General features: G+C 37.4%; 1 protein-coding gene and 2 long non-coding RNA genes across 15 annotated transcripts in view; 1 reads left to right on the plus strand and 2 right to left on the minus strand.

The window, feature by feature from the left end:
• The window catches only part of CPEB3 (cytoplasmic polyadenylation element binding protein 3), an 81127-nt gene that overhangs the window by 15560 nt on the left and 47930 nt on the right, over positions 1-17637 (minus strand). For 8 of the 13 annotated variants that reach the window (XM_053983279.1, XM_053983275.1, XM_053983273.1 and 5 more), the window contains 3 exons: positions 16498-16521; positions 11809-11976; positions 9828-9917 (listed from right to left, as the gene is read on the minus strand). In XM_053983279.1, the coding sequence (XP_053839254.1) occupies positions 9828-9917; positions 11809-11976; positions 16498-16521 (282 nt within the window). The remainder of the gene's footprint in view (positions 1-9827; positions 9918-11808; positions 11977-16497; positions 16522-17637) is intronic. The other 5 variants (XM_053983274.1, XM_053983281.1, XM_053983280.1 and 2 more) reach the window with 1 other exon arrangement.
• On the minus strand, positions 823-5131 carry LOC128810457 (uncharacterized). Its single transcript, XR_008438046.1, has 3 exons — positions 5065-5131; positions 2576-2626; positions 823-908 (listed from the first exon to the last, which is right to left on the minus strand). It is a non-coding gene; the product is annotated as an uncharacterized LOC128810457 (long non-coding RNA).
• LOC128810456 (uncharacterized) lies at positions 6374-6778 on the plus strand. Its single transcript, XR_008438045.1, has 2 exons — positions 6374-6444; positions 6553-6778. It is a non-coding gene; the product is annotated as an uncharacterized LOC128810456 (long non-coding RNA).

The following is a 17637-nucleotide window of genomic DNA, read 5'->3' on the forward strand; positions in this document are numbered from 1 at the left end:
ATTTCACTTTATTTTTTTCTTTCTTTTTTACTAGATTTAAAAAAATAGCTTTGAACTGAATTATGGGATATTCACTAGAACTTTTAGAATAAAGTTGTTTTAAAATCCCACAGGAAAGGAACATTTAGAAACAGTGTGAACCAAATTTCTAAATCAGTTAATGTGATGACAAGGGTCATTGCTCAAAGTCACCTTAGTAATCTTATTAGAAGATGCTTTGAACATGAATAAAACACATTTCAAAATCCAAAGATGAAACTACTATTAAAAATTAAACTCATTTTTGAAAAATAAAAATCCGAGGTGTTAAAAAGCTGCAGACTTTCCTTTAAACATTGCAATGACATGACTGCATTTTCAAAAAAAAACTTCAAAGGCTTTAAATACTTAAGAAACCTCAAAATAGAAAAGGCTGTAATCTCACTTAGCTACTGCAGAAGAGTGAAATTATGTATTAGTCAGGGCTGCAAAGATTAATTTCTTTTAGTCAGTCTAATTTTATATGGCAGTTTTTGACCCTGTCAGCTGATTCTTTTCTCTAAAAAACAAAGGTGTATAAGAAATAGGAACAGTCTAGAATATTACAGTGACTCTTCTATTTCTGCACATTTACATTTTTATATGTTTTTCATGAATACCAGACCAAGCCTGGCTGGTGTGCTATGTAAGAAATTCCTCATATGCCACGTTACAGACAGGTACTGGGGAAGGGTTTGTTTGATTTTAATTAAAGGATTGTACTCCATATCCTCAGTTACACTGAAAAATAATTGGATCTTGAATCTTAATAGCAATAAAATGAATCGTACATGTCAAATGGAAGACAGGAGACATAACAAGAGAAGTCAGCAATGGAGTGGATCATAGAGAAGAGCTGAATGAAAACTGAGGTTCTGTGTCAGTAGCTTCTGTAAAATAAATTGCATGTCTTCATAATTCCAGTCTTAGCACTAAATAGCCCGCATCATGAGATCACCAAAAGAATTGAAGCTAACACTTAACCCTTACTAATAATGATCTTAACAAATAACAGAGAAAACAGAAACATTCTATTTTGTCATAAATATTACGGAGCATTTTTCTCCACATCTTCAATTTAAGTGGAAGGAGAAACCCAATCCACCCACAGAACCTCTGCTTTCTGGACATGCATTATTTGTGGGATATGGGAGAGAAGCCCCAATGCTTCCTCAGCAGAAAGGACACCATTTCTATAGTGCTGCAGTAAATACATATAGCTAAAGATTTATAAAGTCTTTTCAGTTCCAAAACATGTCAAAAAGCAGAAAGATTTTCTAGCCATCATTACTTTATTTTCACCACTTACTGATAAAAAAAGCCCCAAAAGAACAGTATACATATGCCATCTCAGTTTGTCCTGTAGTAAAAATACTCCCACCCACCTGTATTAAAAAAGAAAAGACTGAAATAAATTACTTGGATTTTTTGGTGGTTTTTTTAACCAAAAGAATATTCCACAGGCATATTAAAGCCTCTCTTTATCTGGCATTTTACTTCTAAACTAGTGTAAAACATTGCAACAGCAAATTTATACTGTTGTCTCTTCTTTCAAAGGTCACAGCCATTTTCAACATCAGACTTCAGACTGCAACATGATCTATAGCAGCTATAAATCAGAATTAAAGGATATAAAAGCATAAAAGAAAGGCTCTAGTATACAATTTGGTTACTGTAGTTGTAAGAGTAGTTACATGGACTTCATTTGAGAAAGACTAAGTATTTGATGAGGTGGACGCTATCTTTGTGAAATTTACTGAGTCTGCAGCATGAAAAAAAGCATTCAAACTAGTAAATATATAAAAACCCAACTAAATTCAGAATTGGATTTTTTAAATTTTGATTTTCAAGGGCAATATGCAATGGTGACCGCTCTGGGCAGAGCAGCTCATGGTCATCATCTGGAGGGGGTCAGGTCTGCTGCTGCTGCTTTTACTCTGAACAGATGGCTCAACAGAGATCTGTTTCCAAGTTTGAACAAAACCTGTTACTCTTCTTTGCAAAAAAAAACCATTTTCCAGTCCTACTCCAACCAACATTAACATGGGAAAATTCTACAGAAATATAAATGCTCTGCTTGATTTCAGCTTCTATTTCAAGCACAGTATCAGCAAGAGGTAAAAAAAAAAAAAAATCAGAGGAAGAAAGCACTTGTCCAGAAATCTAGGCTAGCTGGATTTCAGTTATTTTAAATTGAATTTGATATTGGGTTTTACAATAAACATAGTTTTCGCTTTAAATTATATGTTTTTCTTAACAAAGAAAGCAAGCAGCACTTGCTGCTTATCCCAAAATATTTGGGACTGTTGTCAAGAGCTTCAAAGCAAAGTACTTCAATCAAAAAGAAAAGACACCCCATGTCATCTGCACAGATGAAGCTAGTAACATATTTTCTGATTTTTGTATGATTGTAACTCTCCTGTGAGCTGTAGAACATTTCTAAAGGCAGAACACAGAGCCTCAGCACTAAGCTTTGATTTCCCTTCTTTTAATCAAATAATCAATTTGTCATTTGCTGCTGTGGTGCTGCTAATAACCAGTTTGAATGTTCACTCACATGTGGATTGTTTTCAGGTTCTGGTTTGTTCAAATTTCTTGTCTTTGTTGACTGTAAGAAAAACATGCAGCTTGAAAAACCCTCCTTAATAACAGAAGGATTTTTTTCAAAAATTGGATTATGTTGAACAACAAATTCCTCTCAAAACCAAAGAAAACCCAAAACTATTTCTGATGAATAAGAGGATGCATGTTCCTGGGAGATCAGATTAGTATATAAAAAACAAAAAATAAAAATACTGGACTTACCAAATCCTCTAAAAAATTATGTGTTTACCTTTATTAATGGAACTGCCCAGCCTCCACTGGCACACAGCTGACTACTGGTTACACTCTTGGTACAATCAGTAGTCAGATACATTTTAGGTCCCAGGTAGGATTTGCAGGGTATGGAGCAGACACAATCTGCCAAGCACAGCACTGAGACAGCTGAGAGAAAGAGCAGCTCTGAGCTGCTCCCAGCTTTTGAGACCAGAGACAGGCAGATGCACTGCCTTGGGCAGAGGCACCCACCCATAGCCAGCACCTGAAATACTCACACTGCCAGTTCTGACCTCTGGTTTGAGAGGACACAAGTATAATTAGGGGTATTACCTTTGATAAATTTATGATGTGTGTATTCCAATGATCTTGCACCAATTTTAGATTACTGTATCATTATTTTAGAGGTAGAATCACTGAAGTGATCCTAGGAACCAAATACATAATTTTATAAATGTAATGCCTGTAGGACTTCATGAAAGACTTCAAGTTTTTAATGCATTAAATAATTACAACTGATTGGGAGTGGGAGTAGGGAACAATTTACTTTTTAGATGACCATCAGAACAATGAATATGCTGCAGTGCTAGTACAGAATCGTCTCTGCACCACCACCTGCAACAACCCCTTCAACATATTTCAATGATTTGAATGGATAATTTAGCACTTCATAAATTATTAGCAAAACAAGACAGCAAAAGCTACTACAAAGCACAAAATAATATTAAGTCCTCCATTTAAGCACTGTTCAAAGGACAACTTTTATCCTGAAGCCCATAATACTTACAGATCAATTAATGTATCTCCATTTATAAAACAAAAGAAAAGGTGACATTTAATAAAATTACTACTGGGGAGGGATGAGATGTGCAACCCACAGTAAAATCTACTTGGGTTTTAGGAGAGGTTAATGAGAATAAAACAAATATTAACTCCTTCCATTTGACAAAAGTGGTCTGGCTACCGCTACAGATAAACATGGAAAGCTTTTTATGTACTTAGATATGTTCAAATTATTGAAAAAGGGTCAAATGTTTGCTAAAATTTGTGGTTTCTTCTATAGCAACCTAGCAATTCTGAAAGAAAGTAGGATCTGTTGAAAGCAACATGAAAGCTGGGAGAGAATAATCCTGCAATGCTACTTCAGAATCAGATTTGTTCTGCCTAGGCTTGGATGGCTCAAAAATACTTTTGTATTTTGCCTCACCAGATACTTGTTTTCCCCCAGAAAAAAGAAGTTGCAAAGAACATCATTTTAGAGACAGAAATTCTCTTACATGAAGCAAGCTCCTTGAATGCTCTTAGATACCTGGCACAGCAGTCTCAAAGACAGACATTTAAAAATCATCATTATCAGTACACCACCAAGAATTCTCAAACATTTAGGACAAGACAGGAAACAGCATTAAGAGCTTTAAAAAGCGAGGCTCAAACAAAAGTCACCAAAAACCTTAAAGAAAATTCTCTGTAAAGCAAGCTAAAGCCACATAGCTACAGAAGAGCACATGAGTGTGCACTGCATTTTCCCACCACACATTTTGTGACTCACATTGATTTGAGATTATGCTGCCCTGCTGTGGGAAGACACAGGGACTACAAATTACAGACACGGCCTCAGATGTCAGTGGGTACAAGGACTGACACTGCACACAGTCCCTGTGTTGGAACATATGTAAACAACATCTAAAAACCCTCCCAGAATCACTGTTTGCCATACAATGTAATTCTGGATAGGGAATGTCAGTTTCCATTGTAACAAATATTGTGATCTCTGACTTCAGTTTTTTAAATACCAAAGATTGGCTCGGCATTTCATGCTGGACTGTGGTGGTATCATATTTGGTCAGTTAAGCCAAAGCAGGCAGTTTTCTAGAATAGACTGCTGTATTTGCACAAACTAGATATCTTATTGTGAATATAACTAATTAAATTGGAATTATGATTCCATCCTTTCTCCTTTAAACTGTTCATTTCTGTTCCTCTGGCAGAAACTACAACTGCCACTGCAGTAGCAATGGAATTAACCATGGAAATGGTCTTCATCCATGAAATTAAGATCAGTCAAAAGACTACAACAGTGTTCCCATCTAAACAGTACTTTGGAGAGAATCAGAGAGGCTTACACTGTCTGTCCCACCAATTGTTTTTAAATTAAAGCATGAGAATCATTTAATGTTACTTTGTGCAACTTTGCTTACACTGTTTGGTTTTTCATGAGATCTCCCTTACCTTAGTGTCCCATATGGAGCAGTAGGGACAAATGTGCTTAATTTTATCAGATAACAGCATAATGAACCGAAGAACAGGGAAAACACAAATGGATCAGACTGCTGCATCTCACATCTGAATCAACTTTTGTAAAGCCAAATCATTCCTCCCATTCCAAACCCATCCTATCTCCAAGCTCTGCCATGCTTCATTTTCTAACTCTAATTCTCATCTCTATCCAAATATCAATCTTTCTAAATGAAAAAAAAGGAAATTTTTTGCATAATTTTTGGCATTTTAAAACACATGGTTCAGTTCTTAGTGATCACTAGAAAAATCATAGTTATCACAAGGAAAAACCAGTGAAGAGTTTTTTAAAAGTTGTTTTAAAGCTAGCAATCTGTTAAAGAAAAAAACAACTGAAAAAAATGTTTTTGAAACAGTTGGCACCATCTGTTTAATGAAAAAAAAAAGGAAAGAAAAAAATTACTGTAGTTAGCATAAGCATTGCTTAACTCAGCACACCAGCAAGTAAGTGAAAACCCCATCAATTTATATTTAAATAAAACATGAATTATCTGGATTTTGTCAGAGATAAATAGACTGTGATATGGTAAAGTGCAACTACTTTTGATACCATCCTTTAATATATATTTCTTTATTTCTCAATGTCTCATAGGTACTCAAAAGATACTTAACCAAAAACCACATTTAATTCCCAAATCCTGTGGTGAAAGCCAAGTAAACACATTATGAACTGGGCATCTGCTTACCCAAGACCAACACATGGCATTTATAATTTTGCCAGTTCAGTTAGTAACATATCCAAACAGATGCCAAAGGAAGTAATCCAAAGACTTCTCAGGCAACAGGAATGAATTAGCCTTATTCAGAGGCAAGCATTAAAAACCATCTCATACATGACACAAACATAAAAACATGGTGCTAAGCTTTACAATGCACAGGAGGGGTAAAAAGAAATGTTAAGGCAACAATGCAGATGCTCAGAACTAGAAACAGGAGTCTCTTCCACACATTGTCAGCTGTTGACAGCTTCTCTTGCCCAAGTGCACAATATTCACTTTCAGTGACAAGAGCATCCCTGTTCTCTCAGCAACCTAAATATGGAACTCACTGGCAACCAAGGTAAGGTAAGTTGTGCTTGATCTACAGAATGATTTTGGGTTTGCTGTTACAATGCTCAAAACTCAAACGCTGACAAAGGCAGACTGCTTTCACAAGCACTGATCAGGGTATTCTGTCACATCAGGGAAGATTCAGTAAGGGAAACAAACCCCTAGAACATCTGGGAAAACAGGAAAACCTGGGTAATACAGATAGCAATGATGTGCTTGAGGAATATGTTGCAGATACATCTGTGTTGCTGTGCCATCCCCCAAGGTTCAAAATGGCACTGTTAACCTCACACTGGGATAAGCCTGGTGTTACTCACCATGCTGGAGATCCCAGCTCAGCATCATTTCACACACAAACATTTATGTCCACCAGGCCCAACACTAATGTGAGGTCTGCCTAAGCAGACCTGTGGTGACACCATCCTGCTCAGTGACCTGTGGTGACACCATGATTCCAAATCCAGGAAAACCTTTGTTCAAGCTCAGTGCTACAGGAATGTTTCTGGACTCCAACTGGTCCCAATGGTAGCTTACATGCCACTGCAGCTAAGCTAATCAACCCCACCAACTAATAAATTAGCTAATAAGGCTTGCTGGAACTGACTACGGCCGGACTCGCTCACTAAACTAACCAGATCAAGCCCTCGGGGCGACTGGTGGGTGGTGGTGGAGGTCACTAGACTGTAAGCAACATTTTAATCTTTCAGATTTCATGCTTGATCAGATTAGCCATGGTTAATGGTTTCTGCAGCCTTCTCTTCCTAGCCCTAAGAATATCAACAGAGTGCTCCTAATACAGGCCGACTACAGGGAATTAATGTCTTGCACCAGCGCAGCAAACACTCCAAAAGTAAATAAATTATACCAACAAGTAGATACTGGAAATCTGTATTGATTCACTCAGGACTGCAGGGGATGTTGCATCACCTGGATGTAACTGAAGACAGAAAAGTATGATGTGAAGCAGCTACAGCATAAAACTTCACTGCCTGTGCTGACCCATGGCATCACCTACTGATGTTGTCTGCCCCAAACCTCTCAGTGAACACTTAGCAAAGCAAATAGACAGAAATCCTGAACCTTGCTGAAAGACCAGACACTGCCCAATGATCTGCCCCTCCAGTAATGGAAAAGGCCATCCATCAAAAGGCCACTGAAGTCCATCTGGAGGTGATGACATATGTTCAGAAAGAGCAGGGCTCAATTTTACTGCCTCTGGGGCACATTCAGGGAGGTGGGAGAAGCCTTGAAGGTCAGGCTTTATCAATGTGTGAATAGACTCTGCATCATGCCCACTTTATTCCAACAATTAATTTTTCTTCTTTTCTTTCAGGCTTGCTAGCATACAAATCCCAGCTCATTCTCTCCTCTATAATTTCATTTGTCCTTTGTTTTTTGGGACATGTTTTCCATTTGAAAGACTCATATTCAAAACGTCAGAAAATTTACAGACTAGCAATGCAACATGGAAGACGAGACATCTAGAAAAATTGAGAAAACATTTGAATTCATAAGTACTTGACAGCTGAATAAGTCTCACTGAATTTTGCACCAAGCATAATTTCACATAGCTCTTTTAGTATTTTTAAGGAAGTGTCCAATAATGCACCAACACAGCTTAAAATAAAAGAGTAAAATAAAAACTAAAAAACCCAAAACCAAAGCCCACCAACTTATATTTTAGGTCGAAAGGAACTTCTGATCAAATGAGTATTGGAGACATTTTATTGTGGTACTTCTGAAAATTATTCCATAATAACTTTGAAAAGTAAGTACTCTTTATTGAAAAAAATTACCAAAAAGCTGTGAAAAAATTAGAATAGACATTCAAACTTTACCCTCTGACTCCTGGAAATAATATTCTGTCTTCTGTGTAGGTGCTGCCTGTATGGGATCATAGTAAATCCAGTACATTTGACCTACGGAGCTTACCATGACTGTAAGTGAATGTCAGAGCCAGGCATGCAGGATGCCTGATGCTGCAGCCCTGACTGATAACTAAGAAGTCAGATATAAATAAATCTGGAACAGTTGGGATTGACTGTTGTTTAGTACTTTCAGACAGACGTTCAGGGCAACTGGCAGGGGCTTTGAAAGCTGTTTCCTATATTAGAATCATGACAAAAATAGAAGTGAGGCTGCATTCACTTGTCTTCTGCTAAAATAGATCTTACTCAAAAACATTTCACAAGTTTATCAAGGCATAACTAGTCCACAGTCAGATAGAGAACAAAATCAAAATTGGAAGTCCCATGTTAATTCAACAAATAGTTACTTATTGAATTAATAAGAGAAAAAAAATTAAAAAGGAAAAACAAGTAGAAAATACTAAGAGATAATAAGAACAAGGAAAAGCTGGCTTTTCTAATTAAAAAAAAACAACTTTTAAGTGAAGGCACAATTAGAATTCACTAGCCAGAAAGACCCCAGAGATCTTTAAAATTAACATAAAAAGGGAGAAGCATTTATTTTACCAACTGTCCTTAAGAATATTGCATCGGGGTTGAGGTTTGGGGTGGGTTTTTTTGTTGCTTTTGGGGCTGTTTGTTTTTAAATTCATGAACAGATGCTGCATAACTGCTGACAGCAAGGCTGAGTGGTGAGAATGGAACAGGAAAGAGGAAGCATGTATGGGCTTCTCTTCAGATTTTAAGTGTCCCAAATACTGTTCGCAGGGCAAGTATTTGTCACAGTGTTATCATGCCTCCAGCAATTAAGTTTCCAAATAAATGAAGCTGGCTTTTATTTTTGTGTTTTTACAGTCAATCTCTATCTATCAAAATATTTTGAGATTAGCTAGTTCACTGACTGAACAGCCCATTGTTCTGCCAAAATTATCAGTGGCCTTAATGAGCAATTAAGAGATTCCAGGGTCAGTGAGAAATGAAAATCTTTGCATATAGACCAGAAATTTTATGTACAACTTCCTGCTACTGTTTCAGATCATGAGGGAACTCAGGAACTACATGCAAGAGGCACATGTGAAAGAGAGTAGAATGTATTGAACAAAACCAGAGAGCAGGGTACAGTAAGAGCAGTTTGATTTAACCAAGTAACCCTTCCCATAAGCTGTTCTTTCTTTCTCACCCAAAGCAGGTGTGCATAACCTTGTGCTGCCCAATCAACCTGCTCACACTCTGGCCCACCCCTGTGCCCGTGGTGCCCTCTGAGCAGAGCCTGCTCTGTGCCCCAGTGCCCAGGGAGCCCTGGTGTCGAGCAGGACCACAGCTCCTGGGTCACAGCACACGCTGGAGTCGCTTCCCTGCAAAACACTGGGCACCCAACCCAGTGACCCAATCCAAGGGACTTCCTCTCTTACTCCCATGGGTTTTGCAACGTGCAAACCACAACAGAATCAAAGATGACATTTCTGTAACTTGGATTCTACCTTGCATTTGTACTCCTAGTACAAATTAAGGCATAATTCAAGGGTTCAAGGTGTGCTGAAGAAGTACACACAGAGGAGCACATTTCAATGATCAAATTGTGAAATTTTTTCCCATCAGGACAATGGTTGAAAATATGCTTGATGAGAGATAGAAAATCACCATAAAGAGTAAAAATTTTGCTTTGTAGTGGATTGCCACATGGCAGATGTAATTTCCTTTTACCAGAACAGCTTTCTCAAGTGTATTTTAAACTAATTACCTTTAGGTGGAAAATATGACTTGCTTTCAGCTTTGTGAGGCCAGTCCACCACAAGAGGTCCAAACCTACGAAAGCTGGCAGTGATCTCATCTACAAAAAAACAAATGAGGCACCTTAGAGAGAACATAAAAACTGACTGGCAAGGTAAAAAGGTCTTACTTAAAAAAACAAAACAAAACAAGAATAGTGAAAACTGCAATGATGTCCATAGCAGATGCCTAAGTATTCTTTCATCTCTGTGCTGTACATGGCTGCTTAAAAAAGTGATTTTACATTCCACTAGTGGAAGTCTGCAGCAGGATTAAATGCAAACATGATCTATCAGAAGTGAATATGCTTCAGCTGCGGTCTATTTCTAATTATAGCCACAAAGAAGGGTCAGATGCAGCCTCATGGGACTGATGGAGGAGCTCCATGTCAGCACGGCTGCTCCTTGCAGCCTGCCCTAGAAAGAGGCTGCAGCAGGTCATGCCACTGTGGACATTTCACCTTCCTCAGGCCCTTCAGGAAATCTGCCTTGAATTACCAAGTTTTTTCTTCACTTTTTAAGCATCAACTTGGAACCACCATGTAACACACATCACGAGCTATCCTATAGGAAAATTTTTACATGTAAATCCTTCAGAAAAAAGTATTTAAAATTCTTTTAGAAAAAAATCTTATTTTCTCAATACATTTTAAAATGTACTTTAAAGAAAGAATTAGTTTAAAATCGTGTCTAATGTGATGTTAGGTAGATCAGAGTAACAAGCCACCAAAAGAAAAGGCAGTGGGGTTTTACAGTTTCTGGATTGCTGTTTGAGATGTGTCCAGTTTCTCTGACCCCATGAACTGCCCACCAGATCCTTCAATCATCTGGAGACAGAACATACATATTGTATACATATGTATACATATTGTATACATATTGTTCTCTGACCCCATGAACTGCCCACCAGATCCTTCAATCATCTGGAGACAGAACATACATATTGTATACCTGAAGAGCTGAAGGATAAAGGGTTACTGAAGGAGACCTCTCAGGAAAGAGGGTGACATCCCCCAGGTCACCATGTTGCTTCCTCACAGGACAGACTGGGCATGTATTTTGATTCTAAGTGACCCAGCAATGTGCACATCAGTTGTCCCTGTTGGGCTGCTGCTTCTTACAGCTGCAAATCCAGATTACCCACCAGATCCTGTACAACAGCCCTGCAGCTCTTGGTGTGACATGGGGACTGCATTTGAGGTGTTGGTAAACATAGACTGGCAATTCATACTATTTCTTTACTAAAACTGTACATGGTTTAGGCTTCAGATTAGTAGATTAGAGATCTCCCTCATTTCATTATAAGGCATCCTCAAATTCCCTGTGTATGCCCATTGAAGCTAGACAATGGTGGATTCCAGCTATATTCCAGCCATGAAAAATACACCAAAAACTGTCATGATTTTAGTTTGGGAGTAAGAGTTTGTGGGGACACATGCAAGTAGAGCAGATAACGATTGAGAAAAACTCTGACCATCCTTGTTAAGTAGATTTTTACTTTGTAACCATATTATTACCCTGTATTTATCATCTGAACCCTGCATACATGCTGGGTATAAGAGCTGGTTATTTAAAGCCCACAGTATTTTGGTAAGAACTGCATTAAGAAAGTCTTTAAAGTCAACCACATCCAAGAATAGGAAAAGATTATGGAGAGAGACAGTACCCACTAAGTTCCCTTTTTCAGCTTTCCCACCTGACAGTTGTGGGAAGACAGGTAGATCAGAAGAGCTGCTAGGCAGCCACTTCTGTCTCCATCTCTTCTGATCTACAGTGCACAAGAACGTCAGGTAAACTCTTGGGTGTTGCAGGGTGTGTTCCAAGTACCAGCACAAGCACTACAAGAGACACACCTGGGAAAATCCATTTGCTTCTATGAAAATATGACCTTTTTAATAGTAATTATATGAAAGCCAATCCCCACATCTCAGCAATGCAAGTGATTCACAGTACCTTCATCAATGTCAGGAGGAAGACCTCCAACAAACACCTTTCTAGAATAGCGTTCCACTCTTTCCCCATTTTGACAGCGTGTCGGAGAGCTGAGACCCGAGGACAGCGACTGATCACCATGGCTGTCATCTAGGAAGCCATCCTCAAAAGGAAACAGTGAAGACCGACCTGGAACAGATTTTGTAGGATCTATAGTTAACGCTATTTCCTGGAGAATGAAATATTTCAGTAAAAAACTTTCCCTTTTACTGTTTGACTTTAACAGAACTGGCATTAAAGGACCCAGCTAGGTGGTCCAGTTTTCCAATTCATGTTCATTAGTATTGCTTCTATTTTTCCAAGAGTGTATTACCCTTACAAGACAATAAACCTAATTTAGCTTTAAAATAAACCCTCGCAAATTGATAGAAATGAAAAGCAAGTTATTTGATACAATTATGTGTCATAGCTATAGAAATAACCTTTGCAAGATTTACATTTCCAACCAATTAGAGATTTACACCTTCCATAAAAGATCTTGAAGGAATGATCTCAAGATCCCTCAAGCCACTGCACTGCAGAGCAGGACAGTCCTTTGAGTGCTGTACAGGATCCTGACAGCAAGGGCTGCAGCACTTTCACTGCCATGGAACACAGGCCCACACTGACTAGGGGAGCAAAATTAATATGGAAAAGCTTTGGATTGTGCATATTAAGCAGGAAATGAAGAGAGTCGCTGAACAAGAAAAAAAATCTTGTTAAGTAAACCACAAAGAACTTGCACTTGAAGGAAAACATTGTTAGCTAGAACAGTCTGTCAGCCTGTCTGTTACTGAGTTAAAACATCCTTTCAGTAATGAATGAGCAAAATCAACATAAATGGCTGCTACTCAGTTTGTTAATGAAAAGTAAAGAATTTATTTGTAACCATCTCATGCGATTAACTTGTTGCTTCTACTAACAAAGTACACACACATTATCTTAAGAACAGATTTATTAACAAGGAAGATAAAAAATATTCAAAGACTGCATATAAGCAACACTTGCCAACTTCGGAATTTAACAATTCCCTATACCTGAGTTGAAAAATAGATCCTGCAATATAGAGAGATGTATAAATGGGAACCACACCTCAACTCTGAAAAGGCTACTTGTCCCCTCATACCATGGAGGATTTCTCCCAGGGATAGAATTATAATTAATTGATACAAACAGTTTATAAGGGGGTTGATTACAAATATAAATGCATTTATACTTTTGTAAGTGTACGTAATTAAATTCAAAGGTAATGAATCACATGAAATTGACATAGCAAGACCAAAGGTTTAATACCATACTGGTATTGGCAGCACAAGAAATGAAGGAAATAAAAACAGGGGCAAGGAGAAAAATCAATATAGAGGGACAGCAGTCAGAAAAACATACACACTGAAAATATCAGTAATTGTCTCCAGTAGCAAAGGACAGATTAAAAAAAGAAGCAGTAACCCTGTATAGGGAACACGAGCTAACCAAGTCAGGAAAGTCACTGACATACACCACCAGCCTGATCTTTTATTACAAACATCAGGCACCAGAAAAATGTTGATTAAAAATAATATATTGAATTTTAAACAATGAAAGAGATTACAGACACAAAAGTCAATTGAAGTAAAAATCCTACCGTGCATTTACACATCAACATAAAAAATGCCACAATCAGAGAAGGATGTAGAGATGCTACCTTTCAAAGACTTGTTGTCAGAAATATTGGGTTTAGAGCATAAAACAGGAAAGACTTCTGATGAATATTCCATTAATGGACAAACATGTCATGCACGTGTATAAACATATGCATTTTAACATAAAAGAGAACATTTGCATGAGAGAAAAAATAATTAAGAATACCACAACTGTGTAAAAACATCAAATCAGAACACTCATTGAAAAGCAGGAAATCTGAAAATATCTCAGAGACTGACATTACCGGAGAGATAAATAATTTTTAAATTCCTGCCCGTGAACCTGCCTTCTTGTAAAAAAAGTAAATAAACAACAAACATGAGCCATTAGTGGAAGATGACATATCAAATTAATAACAAGTTGTTCAAATAAAATACAGATCTGCAGAGGAGACTGAGTTCTGAAGGAAATAATAAAAATTCATAGCAACTTAGAAAGCAAGGTATCACCTCTAAGCACCATGCCAGACACTTGGTGATCTACAAGCACCACACATAAATGCAAATGATGTTCTATAAGTTATAGCTCAGTCAAGTATAGAGCTAAATGTAAGAAGAATACATTTGAAATAATGGAAAGCATACAGACAAGAGAATAGGGAATGACTGTTCACGGTCTTCTCCAGTAAAGGAAAAATGAACTGCATTGAACTCAATCAGTACATGCCAAGGCTGAAAGCAAGGCAAACTTTGGAACCCCTTGCTACAGACTTTTTGGGATGTTTAAAAATTTATGTAGGCTTAGAAAAAGGAATGAGTAAGAACAGGAGAAAAATGCAATCTAAAGTAATAAATATTAAAACATCACCTCAAGAGACCCCCTGAGCAAATTTCTGGGAGAACATTACAGGAAAGCATCACTAAATGCACTTTCTTTGTAACATACTCCTGTACCCCTCCCTGAGCATCTCTGAGTTGTCAGTGTAGCAAAATAGTTTGGGCTGATTTCCCACAGCAGTGCTTACATCTGTACCTGAAAAACTGGTTGTAAAAGTTAAAAAACAAGGTACCAGGAACATGACTCAACAGCTCTAAACGTGATACCTACAAAGAAATGCTCATCTCTTTTCTCAAAGGAAACAGAGAATCAAGTAGGGAACGGAGAGTTTATGGCAAGCCTCAAGAAATGTCTGACAAAACTTCTTCTCATTGCAGATGCTTAGTCACAGTGACAGGATCAAACACTAATTAAAATATCCAAGTGTAGCAAACATAAAATGAGTCCTTGCACAGACTTGCCTGTGGTTACTCTGCAATTACTCTATTATCCCAGTGCAAATGGTAAAAGCAATAATAGAGAGGGATATATGAGAATATTTGATAACCAACACATTTTTTAACAGACTGTTGTAGAATTTCATGCTTAAGGTTAAGGAAGCTCAAAACCAACATTATAAAAGTCAAGGTAATGATAAAGCACGAAAATCACAGACTTTAATATGCATGAGGCAAGTCAAAATTCCTAACATTAATGACAAGACACACACACAGAAATCTACTTGTTAGTATGGAAAAGCCTTAATTTCACACAGGAAACAAGTCTTGTGGAATGAAGCATGCTTCTTGGTAGTGAGAAAAAAAAATCTGAAAAGCCAGCACATTCAGAACTTGTTTGCCCTGTTTTGTCTCCACTAATATTTGTATAAAACAGCCTAAATTACATTCATCACAATTACTTATGCATGATTGTATTTTGCTTCTTCAATTACGAGTTGCCAGTAATTTATATTATCCTACTGATTCCTACCTCCATTCCTACTTTGATGCCATCTGATCAATCTGGAAACACCTGCCACAACCTCAAAATAAAATTAAATAGTGCTCACGTGCACAGAGAGTTATTTTGTGGGGAAAATTTGAATCTTTTGTTTCAGATTTAGCTATCAAATAAACACTAAAATGTGTCAGCTTTGAACAAAATCAGAGCAAATCCTTTATTACAAACTGTGTTAGTATGGCCTGTACAGCCTACCACCTCAACCCATACAAATTACAAGCCCTTGGACACTATTGGTTTGTGTGATTAAATGATTACACTATTGGTTTGTGTGATTAAATGGATACATCTGCCTCTAAGGTTCTTCATAAATGTGATGTAAATTCTACATTTGGAAAAGGGAGCAATGTCACCTGCATAGCTGGCAGAGAACTCCATGGAAAGGAAGATAAAATTAAGTTCAGTGCTGAAGTACCCCATGCAGATGGCACTGCCTAAACCTAATTGTTAAAAGCTGCTATTTTCACTGATATTTTCTCAATAACAACCAGTCTGTGTAAGCTACAGCACAGGACATAAATATAAGCTGCATTAGTGGCTTGCTCAGTACAGCTGTTGGACTTGCTATTGTCCTTGTTCCTTCATCTCTCAGAATAAACTGATATGCAGCACTGTACATTTATAAAATATTTTCAGGTTCCTTTTATGTTTTAAGGGTTGTCTATGATGAAATACTGTTAAAATGTGCTCAAATACTGTATCTTTTCCAAATGATTATCAATATTCACTGTTGAGGACAGTTACTAGTATTGGTATTGACACATGCTCTGAGGCAACTCAATGTAATGAAGTCTAATATTCAGCAAAAGCTGTTTCATGTAAGAAAACAAGTAATTTTCAAATGTTCAATGCAGCAGTTAAGCATTGGACTTCTACAAAACAAATAAACACCAAACATAAACCCAAAACTGATCTTTTTTTGGAACACTGCATTTCAAGTCACAAATACATGTCTTGAGAGTCTTTACATTCAGTCATCCTCCAGTTCTCTAGTAACAGCAACACACTGAAGTTATCAGCTCAGGATCATCATTGCTTTAAGATGCTGTTAAAAGGGAGCTGTTTTGCAAGGGAAGAATATGAGATGGATTTATACAAAGCAATTTATCAACTAAATAATGTTAAAATTGGTAACATCATCTTACCACAAGAAAACTAAATATTTATTTCTCCCACTATTCAGCAAACAAAACATTTAGTAAATACTTTTACCTCTTCTCCGCCCATAGCTCCTGGCTGCATGTAAACACAGAAGAAAATTGTCGGTACAGCTGTCATTAGATTTAGCTCCAAAAGCAATGAAAATGTAGCTTCTACCTCTTTGCTTTTTCCCTCCCACCATAAAAAAGGAAAAGACATTTAAAAGTGCAGGATGAAATTCAAACAACCCGAGACAAGAAAAAAAAGTTGATGATACAGCCAGGGAAGTAAAAAAAAAAAAGAAGAACATACCTGCTGTGCAAATTTTCTACATAGCAAAGAGCAAAGGTATTAAAAAAATCAGGCATATAGCACAGTATTTTAAAATAATAATTTAGGATTATGGTTTTAAGTGGCAATAAGCATCATCAATAGTAATCCTAATTAAAAGAACTAGTTTTGCATTTTACTAAATAGTTGTGGAGAACATATTTTCCAATTATGTTTCAATTCAAATAATTAACCATATGTAAATACTAAAATCATACTAAAACAGTATGAACTCAATAGCCAGTACATTCAGATGAATAAAACTAGATTGACAAAATGCCTTCATAACTACCAGAATTAACACAGCATTTCAATGAGACATGCATCAATGGCAAATCCACAATGTTGGACAACTTTAGAACTGCTATTTTGTGATATAGTGGCAAATGCAAAACCCAGAATTTTTGATCTGAAGTTTTAGAAAAATAGAAAATAATCTGGAAAAGCATGTCTTCTACACAGGATCTCTGAAATATCACAAAAGCCACCTATCCTTCCAAGGTAATCAAATGTGGAGGGCTGGGGTTGATCAAGCAGGTTTTTCAACAGAAGTGAGCTCAGGTAAGAGGTAACAGAGCTTTGTTTCGTTTCCTTCTCTCCTCATTGTAACACTCTCAGTGTTCCTGCTCCTTCCCAACCCCATCTCTTATTTCTGACACAGTGCCTTCCAGCCCTGCCCTACACCCAGGTGTCCCACCAGACCCCTCAGCATTCCCTGGCTACTTTTCTTCTGATGAGGGGCCCTGGGCTACCCAGAGCCAGGCTCGCCCTCCTTCCGCACAAGAACCTCTCTTCTACCCAAGCAGCTTCTTCCTCCAGCCCTGAAGAAACACCATACCCCTACTCCTTTTTTCTTCCAGTATCAATGAGGTCACAAAAAGG

The sequence above is a fragment of the Vidua macroura genome, chromosome 8 (genome assembly GCF_024509145.1).
Source record: "Vidua macroura isolate BioBank_ID:100142 chromosome 8, ASM2450914v1, whole genome shotgun sequence".
Classification (NCBI taxonomy): domain Eukaryota; kingdom Metazoa; phylum Chordata; class Aves; order Passeriformes; family Viduidae; genus Vidua; species Vidua macroura.